The sequence below is a fragment of the Archocentrus centrarchus genome, chromosome 15 (genome assembly GCF_007364275.1).
Source record: "Archocentrus centrarchus isolate MPI-CPG fArcCen1 chromosome 15, fArcCen1, whole genome shotgun sequence".
Lineage (NCBI taxonomy): Eukaryota > Metazoa > Chordata > Actinopteri > Cichliformes > Cichlidae > Archocentrus > Archocentrus centrarchus.
The window spans coordinates 22,104,137-22,113,044 of record NC_044360.1 but is presented as its reverse complement, the minus strand read 5'-3'; the positions used below and the strand labels follow the sequence as shown (position 1 = coordinate 22,113,044).

General features: G+C 41.4%; 3 protein-coding genes across 3 annotated transcripts; 2 read left to right on the top strand and 1 right to left on the bottom strand.

Annotated features, from left to right (window-relative positions):
• The first annotated feature begins 284 nt into the window (after positions 1-284).
• mad2l1bp (MAD2L1 binding protein) lies at positions 285-2,487 on the top strand. Its single transcript, XM_030747507.1, has 3 exons — positions 285-682; positions 1,085-1,365; positions 1,471-2,487. Exons 1-3 carry the CDS (start codon positions 313-315, stop codon positions 1,999-2,001), a joined length of 1,182 nt encoding a protein of 393 aa, XP_030603367.1. The 5' UTR covers positions 285-312; the 3' UTR covers positions 2,002-2,487.
• Positions 2,290-5,413, bottom strand: ephx5 (epoxide hydrolase 5). The gene is made up of 10 exons (XM_030747506.1): positions 5,278-5,413; positions 5,068-5,131; positions 4,773-4,986; positions 4,522-4,702; positions 4,184-4,393; positions 3,965-4,094; positions 3,450-3,661; positions 3,205-3,313; positions 2,823-2,948; positions 2,290-2,732 (listed from the first exon to the last, which is right to left on the bottom strand). Exons 2-10 carry the CDS (start codon positions 5,088-5,090, stop codon positions 2,531-2,533), a joined length of 1,407 nt encoding a protein of 468 aa, XP_030603366.1. The 5' UTR covers positions 5,091-5,131; positions 5,278-5,413; the 3' UTR covers positions 2,290-2,530.
• A 28-nt stretch (positions 5,414-5,441) lies between these two features.
• Positions 5,442-7,663, top strand: cst3 (cystatin C (amyloid angiopathy and cerebral hemorrhage)). The gene is made up of 3 exons (XM_030747509.1): positions 5,442-5,751; positions 6,294-6,395; positions 7,229-7,663. The coding sequence occupies exons 1-3, from the start codon at positions 5,554-5,556 to the stop codon at positions 7,307-7,309; spliced, it is 381 nt and encodes a 126-aa protein (XP_030603369.1). The 5' UTR covers positions 5,442-5,553; the 3' UTR covers positions 7,310-7,663.
• Positions 7,664-8,908: the final 1,245 nt, after the last annotated feature.

Genomic DNA, 8,908 nt, shown 5'->3' with positions numbered 1-8,908 from the left:
AAATGATGACTTCAATGATCAGAAAAAAGTTACTTTTAGCACAAAACTTAGAGGTTGCCACTGTCCAGTGAGCTGTGACACGCTAGCACAATTAAAGCATTCTATTAAACGTCCTACTCGAAATTACAGTAGCATTGAATAAACGCATTTCAATGCGTTTCTTATGAGGGTAGAATACAAAGTATGACAGTAGTTTCAAGTGAGTGATTGTTTTTCGATTTTTTTCTATGTAACGTGAATGCGGCAATTTTTTTAAGCATTTCCCATGATGCACTGGGGGAAAAGGAGAAGCCCGGCGCGGACATTCAAACTATGGCAGAAGACTCGAACATATTAAAACTAATATCAAACTCCGAGGATACGGAAAATGTTTCTACAGTTAAAAGCGACGATCTCGGGATAACGAGGCGGCTCTCCTTTTCGTCAAAAACGGATATTAGCTTAGCGGAAGAGCCGAAGATGACACCCGAAGTCCTAGTGTTACAACAAGGTGTATCCGACGACGCAAATTCATGCCGAGTTTCTCCGGAAATCACCGAACAACTCTCACCACCCGCCGTAAACGCACATTTAAAGGCTAAAAATGCCATGAAATTAAAAGACGCCTCTCCTAAACAGCGCTGTGTGAACGACACTGACGATAAGGAAAACGCCGCTATCCTCTCCGAAGCGGCCACTCAAAGTAGGTTGACATAACCGGCGTGGGTCTGCGTGTGTTCCCCATCGAGGGGGCACCGCAGTAAATCCACGTTTCTGGGCCTCACCCAGCTCGACAGGTTGTTAAACAATATTAAGATTTTTAGCCTTGTAGATTAGAGTTAGTTAGTCAGCAGAGACAACAGGATTCTTGACCAGCTGCATCAGAAACGCTGCCTTCATGTCAACACATCAAAGAAGTGTACAAAATAATAATTAGTAGTATATAATTAGTAGTAGATTTTCAGATGAGTAATTTCGCCACCACATGATATGTTTATGATGAGAATACCCATCTTGCTAGATTTAATAAACATTAACTGGGGCTTCATCAGATGATCGTGTGAAATCTTGCTCACCCTAATGCCATTATACTGGTTTTGTACAGATGACGCAGAAGAAGACGACACTTCTTCTCAGGGAGGGTTTAAACATTTCAAAGCGACTGCCGGTGTTCAAAATGATGCCGAGGACAGAGATGCTGAGATGGTGAGGAGAGCGCAGGAAGAAGGCTGCGTGAACGTGGTCTTTCCTGGCACTGTAACTCAGGAAGGCTGCTGTCGTTTTGTAAGTGAGATCCTCAAGTGCATCCTCTATCAAAGACAGCAGCTGCCCATGACGTACGACCAGCTGGTATACTCCCAGAGGAAGCGGCAAGCTTCAGTGCAGGTGAACGGGGAAACTTATGGTAGATGCCTCCATCTGTTCACAGTTGAAGAAATATCGGTGATTTGAGATTAACTTGACGTGTTTGGTGAATGTTTTGTTTTTCAGGATAAAGACGCAGTGAATCGGAGACCAGTGCTGTCTGCAGACATGGACTGGCGCAAGTGCCAGCAGACCCTTCAGGAGCTGGAGGAGGTGCTGCAGCAGCTGGAGGTGCTGTTTTCCCTCAGCAGGGTGCCCCGCGTGCTGCTGTTAATGGGCGGCTCGCTCGTCCTCCCGAAAGAGCTGTACGAGATAAATATGGAGGCTCTGGTATCAGCCGGTGGCAATCAGTGTCTTCGGGTGTCATCATGCTTGAGGCAACTCTTCCGCACTCTTTTTGTGGCTGACCTTTTGTCCGACACCAGACCTGTTCGTTTAATGCCCACCACTGTTTTGGTGCTGGCTCACAGGGACTGTGGTGTAGGCTGGTTTCGCCCTAAACTCCAATTTAAAGTCCCAGCTCGTGTAAAGAAACAAATTATTGCTCTGTCTAGTGATCCAAACATCTGTAAGGAACCAAGGGCTGAGGGGTCAGACTGGCAGGAGGATTATGTGTGGTTTCAGGCACCCGTGACTATTAAAGGCTTCAGTAATTGACCCTAAAAGTTGGGCAGTGTTAAGTGTCGAGTGTAGTGCTTCCTCTCTTGAGCTTGTGTGCTACAGTAAATATTAACAGTAATTCAAGGGAAATTTGAACATGTTTTTTATTAAGATGTACATATTTTAATCAACTTACTTTTATTTTTGTATTTTAGTATTTTTCAGAGTATGTCAATTCAAACAATAATGAATTCACTGACAAACAGTATGGTGTGCTACTTTTGCTTTTTACAATTTGTTTATAAATGTTTTTCATTCATTTAACACAGAGTAATACACTCACTATTAGTGCAATACATTTTTAATGAGTAAGACTTTTTAATCCATGCTGGTGACATAAAGGAATGCCAGTATTATCTGTGTGCATGTTTACATCTGTCAAAACTTGCAAATGAACGTGACAAATCAAGCAGTAAGATGCAATGTGGTGTAGAAAGGTTCAATGTAAAAATAATTTGTATGTCTCCTGCTTGAAATAATAAAGAAAAAAAAATGCCATAACTGGTCAGAGAGTTTATTGACGGCTTCAGAACTTCTCCACTTTCTTGACAAAATTGAAAATGTCGTCAGCAAGCAGGTGGGGCTCTTCAAAGGCAGCAAAGTGGCCTCCTCTGGGCATGAAAGTGTAGGAGTAGATGTTTCGATACCTAATTTGTGCCCACGACTTAGGGCAATGCATGAGCTCCATAGGGAAGGCTGCAAGTCCAGTGGGCACAAATATCTCTGTCCTAAAACAAAAGCATAATATCCCATTAGAGTCATCACACGGCAGGGTAAAACTGTCAGATCTGTAGCGTGAATTATACTTGACCACATACTTGGCATCCACTCTGTTGTTAGGATTACTCTTAAAGTTCTCTTTGTAGAAGCGCATGGAGGAAGTGATGGAGCCTGTGGTCCAGTAGATCATGACGTTTGTCAAGAGATCATCCAGGCTGAATTTTCTGTACAAATACCATCATTTCTAATTAGTCACAAAGAGCATGAATCTATCTCCATATAACTGTTGGGATTAAGAAATAATACGTTATTGTTAGAGCGGCACCGATGTCAGTCAATCCTGACCCTGTTGTCCTATTTCCCCAACATTAGTCATTTACCAATGTAAAAAAAAAATAAATAAATAAAAAGAGAGAGAGTGATTGGTATCAAAATTGGCTACAGGCACAGAATTTAGCAGTTAATCCCAACATCTTGTACCTCTCCAGCCCACCGTCCTCCAGATCTCTGTTCTTAAAATCGGTCCAGGTGGAGAACTTTTCCAGAAGGTAGGCTGCCAAGCCTACAGGAGAGTCATTCACTGCACAGCCTGCAACAACAAACCTGTGTCAAAAGCTGAAATCACTAAAAGTAGATTCTCTTAGATTAGCTTGTCTTTGACCTCTTAACAGTGTCAATGTGATTATCAGAATCACTGAGCTTGTTAACGTGTGTCATGTTTACACCTGCAGTGTCTGGTTTAGTGCCCTGAATGTGAAGGTAGCCCGATTCTCTCAGCATCTCCCAGACATTCTTCTCAAAGAATGGGAACAAGCGGCGAACATCCTCCCGACTTAAACCCACCAAGAAGGGCAGATAAGGACCGATCAACATAGACATCAGCACCTTGAATCCCCTATTTGACATACACATGTTTAGGTGGAGACCTTTTACGCATCTGCAAAAGAGACATTGTGAAAAGAGAGAAAGAAAAATGTTACCAAGGTAATACTGAATCTGTAGTTTTCAATGTTAAGGTTTTTTTTTTTGTACCGTTATTTATTCTCACATGAGATTAGCTTCACTCTTTAGGAATTTGCACAGTCATTTGTTTTTTTTGTAATCTGTCCACACAGCACAACCACTGTTTCACAGTTCCAGTAAGAAATGTAACAATGTCTCCTTTAACAAACAAGTGGACGGTGGACATTCTCCTGCGGTGAATAACCCGCTGGATGTTTTCTGCTGGTTTTGCACTTACTGAGGCTTCATCTGCGCCATGTTGGTGGTGATGAGCGAGCCCCAGTCCCCTCCCTGCAGATAGAACTGAGAGAACCCCAAACGCTCCATCAGTGTCAGGAAAATTCGGGCAGCAGAGAGGCTGTTGAACCCTGGATTAGCAGCGGAGACGCTTTTGTGAACATCTGCTGCTCAAGCTGAAAATGTGTACATTTATTCTGAATTAGCAGTGTTGTTCTACCTTGTTTGTGAGGGGCTTCTGAGAAACCGTAGCCAGGGATGGATGGACATACAACCTCAAACACAATGCCATCGCGGCTCTGAGTGAGAAGCGGCAGAATCTTGTAGAACTCATAGAAGGAGCCGGGCCAGCCGTGAATGAGCATGAGAGGCAGAACCTTCTGATTCTCGCGGTGCGGTGGACGCACATGGATGAAGTGCACGTCCAGTCCTGCAATGTGAAAAGCAAAATAGTAACATTAATCTCTGCTGACTGATTATTGGCCAAATATTTAAATTTGTAGGGAACACTGTGGGATGAAGTACATCCTGTTTGCCCACTGTGGAGCTGTTATGTACCTTCTATTTTGGTTTTGAAGTGTGGGTACTTGTTGAGCACAGCCACCTGCTTTTTCCAGTCAAACTCATGCCTCCAATAGGAAACCACTTTCTTCAGATAAGTGGAATTGAAGCCATAGTGGAACCTGCTATCTTCTAAAGGCTCAGCATAGCGTGTCCTGTCGATGCGCTCATAGAGATCCTGTTGAACAAGAAAATTACTTTGTATAAATATTGTTCCTTCAAAAGCTGGATTGACAGCTCAAACCTACCTTAATCTCTTTGTCTGAGGTCTGCACTTGAAAAGGGTAGATTTTCTGATCTTCTGACCGTGTCTTCTCTCCTGCTCCCCACCATCCTTCCCCGAGGGGAATAGTTTTTGCTTTTTTCCTTTTGAATACTATGTATGTCAATATTCCACCTGCTGCAACCGCAGACCCGATTAATAGCTGCTGCTGGACAACACCCAAGCCAAAGAAAGTCTCCCTGCAAAGTGTGGGAAAATATTAGGAAAAACTTAACGCACATTTCTAAGCAGCTTATTTGTGGTATTTAGTGCTTCCCTACTTCAAAATCTCCAGTCTTTGCATTGTGCTGTTCCAAAAGTGGGCGCCCAAAAAGGACTTCAGACCTGCACAATAGGACAGAGGTCAAAAATTGCTTTTTTTTTTTTCCTTTTTTTTTAAGGTTTGTTTGCTTGCTTCATTGTTGGTTTGTTCTCATTGCGCTTCCAAAGTTGCGTACGTCGAAATCAAATCACAGCGCACTTCAACATACCTTTGTTTTCGAGATAAGGTGTTTGAGTTCCACAAATAAGCGGGACGGCTAAATGCTCACTGTACGGAAACAGACGGTCTCAGCGGGCTCGCAGCGACAGCCAGGATCAGACGCGATTTCAGCGGGAGGGATTACCGATTTGCTCCGGGATTTGCCCCTCCCTCCTCACGCCCCCGCGCACGGAGCGGCCGTGACGTCGCTGTTTATATAACAGGGAGGCGCCGTCCACAGTGATTTTGCTTCGTCTCCTCATTGTTTTTAACCCACAGAAACAAGATGTGGAAGGTGGCTTTGACTGTTCTTGCGGCCGTTTTCGCCGTTGGGTCTGAGACTTTGGTAGGCGGCCTCACAGACATCGATACCAACGATGAAGGTGCGCGAAATGCGCTGAACTTCGCCGTCGTCCAACACAACAGACGCAGCAACGACATGTACCTCAGTCAAGTGGCACAAGTGATCAGGGTTCAGTCACAGGTTAGTAACGTTTAGATTTGTAAATAACTTAACTTTACTTAAAATAATAATAATAAAATTTTGTGGTATGAGCCGTTACGAAAAGGCCTGTTAAGCACCCTTAAGGGTTTCATTTTTATTTCTAAACGGAAGTCAGTAAAAACCGATGGCTATTACAGTTTATTCTATATATGCCGTGTTAAAGTCGTTGGCAGTCACAAAAAAATGTCTGGCCTCTTAATTAGTCACCATAATCCTCTGAAATCCTATCACGCCCAGCTTTAACAGTAAGCTGTCTATTGCCATTGGTCTGAGCTGTCCTCTTTAGCATCTGGAAAAAGACAAAAAAAAGGAACCTGATAAGGACTTTGTTAAAGATTGGTTAACTTGTTGCTGAGTCATTTAAAAGTTATTTTGGTCTCTTCTTGAAACTTCAGATAAGGCTAGCATAGAGTGTGCTGGTGTTTATCGGTCCAGAGGGAACTGTGAGTTCTTGGAGGAGAACTGCTTGTCAAGCCTTGGATTGTAATCTGCTTCCATGTCTAACTTGATTTTCTTTACAGGTGGTTGCTGGTGTGAAGTACGTCATAACTGCAAAAATGGCAAAGACCCACTGCAAAAAGAACAGTGTAGATGAAGTGTGCGAAATCCAGGCAGATGCTAAGGTAATGATTATATTAAAAGCTATGGCATCTTCTCAAATGTTAGATCCATTCTTAAGTGCCATGCAGCAGGCTTGTGTCTAGAGCTGCGTTCACACTGGAAGTGATACGCTTGTCGCACATCTCTTTGCAGCTGACAGCTGGTGTAGTGTCGAAATGTGATCATCTGCCACAAAGTGATTTCCTTTTTTTGTTTTTTGGATATGTTTAATATGTTTGTTTACATTGGTAAATAGACTGTAGTTGTTTTACAAATCCAGTCTTTTTGCCCACTTGAAATATCTTTAGAGAACTGTTATATTTACTACAATTTCTGCTGCCCCCTCGAAAATTAAATTTTTAATGTCAGTGGCACTTTTTGCCTGGATAAATACTGGATATGGAAAAGTCACTTTGCCAATAACTGGTTGTGGCTTTCACCCTGTGACAAGAATGTTCTTGCTGGCCTGTAACCTGTCAAAAGAAAACTCAAACATTTCTCTCATGAATAATATCAAGTCATTTTGAGTCAGAAAGTTATTTACGGCAGTTTAAATACCAGCAATCTTTTTTTTTTTTTTTTTTTTTTTTTGGCAAATTGAACCACTTTTTTGGCATGCACTGGTGCTTATTTCACCCGTAGTTGCTGTCATTTGCTTCCTACGGTCTCTGGTCACCACGTCGCTGCAAATCACTTCCAGTGTGTTTGCACCTTTAATAGGATCATTAAATAATCATGTTCTCAGTAGATATCAAATTAATATCACCTATTTTAAAAAGATACAGCATTTATTTTTATAAATATTAACGCTGCCTGAAAGGTCTTTGTTAAATATATTGTCAAATTTTCTTTCCAGCCCTTCGTGTGCACATTTGAAGTGTGGAGCCGCCCATGGCTTAATGAGATACAGCTGCTGCGTCAGAATTGCAAACACTGAGCTCTACGTGGGATGCTAGAAAGAGAACAGCATGTGAAATCTTATGGATTAATGTTGTTTTCAGAATAACCTTCACTTAACCTGCAATGTTTTTTCCTTTAGGTGGAATCACTGTATTAACATAAGTCTTTTCTGGCTCTACTACTTCACTCTATGCTGAATTAAACAAACTTATTGTATTTTTCAGAGTACACTATGAAGTATTGCAATGTAAGTCTCCACTGACTTTTAGAGAAGCAACTTTGTAATGCCTGACTAGTATACGAGGCAAATAAGCTATTGTGTACCAACTTATACATGAGCTTTTTAGAAAAAAGCAATCAATTCTGAAATAAAATTAAACTTGCATGTGAATTTGAGTGAACGTGTTCATGTGGCAAATGCACACAAGGATTAAGTTTTTAGCTTGTTGTTGTTGCTGTTTGGGAATTCTCTGCATACCTGCCTGTTGACTAATCTGGATAAGAATACACACAAACATGTAACAGACAGAACTCAATATGGAAAATACCATCTAAATTAAGTTTTAGGAACTCTCTTTACTGTCTCCCACCACTCACCATCCAGATGTGGGTGGTTAGAGGGGTGGTGCTCATTTAAATTGTTACTTTTCTAAAGCACTTTGGAATAGAGGGAGGTGTTGTATAAAACAAAAATGTTACACATTTAAAAGCATCCAAAACCTACAAGGATAGCGGGGCCAGGTGTCCCACTTTCTTTTTTCTTTTCTTTTTTTTTTTTTGGCTTGGTATCTGCTTGGATGGAGATTCAATGGAAAATGACTGCTGCTTTGTTGATATGAATGATCTTAATTGTTAAGAGCTGTGGATGTTTTATATACAATGGTTCTCTGAAAACTGAAACAAGAAAAATGAGTCGAACAAATGGTGCTGTTTCATGCTCTGAAATCGAGGCTGGGAAACAAAGGGAACACAAGCTTACTGAAAAGGCCTTGGTGTATAAAATTGAAAAGCTGCAAAATGAACGCAAAGGTGCTGCCAATAAAATGAAAGTGTTGATGCCAGAAATGAAAGAGCTCGTGAAACAAAGGGAAAATGTGCCTCAAATAAAACAGTTTCTGGGGTATTTAAGCAAACTACATGTAAGTGCTACCACTGCTCATAATGAGCTGCTGCCACTGCTTCCACATGGTGAAATTTTAAAATAAAATTAATGTTTTTCAAGCAAATAAAACATGCAGAAATGTTTCAAGAGGATATTCATGAATGGATCAAGGAAACTGAGCGTCATAATTCACAAGAACAAGATTTAACAGAAATCAAACCAGCCACATGCTTTGTAGAAACAAATGAACGGTTACCAAGCATTTTTAATCAAAATGAAGATGACATTAAACCAGGTGACAGTATTTCAAATTTTGGTACCCACAGAGAATAGCCTGGTCACAGCGTTCAACGTCGTCCTCTGCATGTCCGAAAGCTGAAGCTGAATTAGCTGCATTAGCCATTAGACAAAAACTAATACAAGAAAGACATGCCCTGGAAGAAGGAAGAGGAACGGCTATGCAAAAGAAAGGAGAAGTTGCAACTGGATAATGAAACTGCAGAAAAAATGGCAACACTCACCATTATAAAGGTG

What these genes read in the sequence shown, in the direction of transcription:
- mad2l1bp (XM_030747507.1), top strand. Translation starts at nt 313, where the DNA reads ATGGCAGAAGACTCGAACATATTAAAACTAATATCAAACTCCGAGGAT. An exon ending in CTCCGAAGCGGCCACTCAAA is followed by an intron (nt 683 to 1,084) that starts GTAGGTTGACAT and finishes GGTTTTGTACAG; the next exon opens with ATGACGCAGAAGAAGACGAC. An exon ending in AGCGGCAAGCTTCAGTGCAG is followed by an intron (nt 1,366 to 1,470) that starts GTGAACGGGGAA and finishes TTTGTTTTTCAG; the next exon opens with GATAAAGACGCAGTGAATCG.
- ephx5 (XM_030747506.1), bottom strand. Translation starts at nt 5,090, where the DNA reads ATGCAAAGACTGGAGATTTTGAA. An exon ending in CTTCAAAACCAAAATAGAAG is followed by an intron (nt 4,394 to 4,521) that starts GTACATAACAGC and finishes TTCACATTGCAG; the next exon opens with GACTGGACGTGCACTTCATC. An exon ending in CACTAAACCAGACACTGCAG is followed by an intron (nt 3,314 to 3,449) that starts GTGTAAACATGA and finishes TTGTTGTTGCAG; the next exon opens with GCTGTGCAGTGAATGACTCT.
- cst3 (XM_030747509.1), top strand. Translation starts at nt 5,554, where the DNA reads ATGTGGAAGGTGGCTTTGACTGTTCTTGCGGCCGTTTTCGCCGTTGGG. An exon ending in TGATCAGGGTTCAGTCACAG is followed by an intron (nt 5,752 to 6,293) that starts GTTAGTAACGTT and finishes TTTTCTTTACAG; the next exon opens with GTGGTTGCTGGTGTGAAGTA. An exon ending in AAATCCAGGCAGATGCTAAG is followed by an intron (nt 6,396 to 7,228) that starts GTAATGATTATA and finishes TTTTCTTTCCAG; the next exon opens with CCCTTCGTGTGCACATTTGA.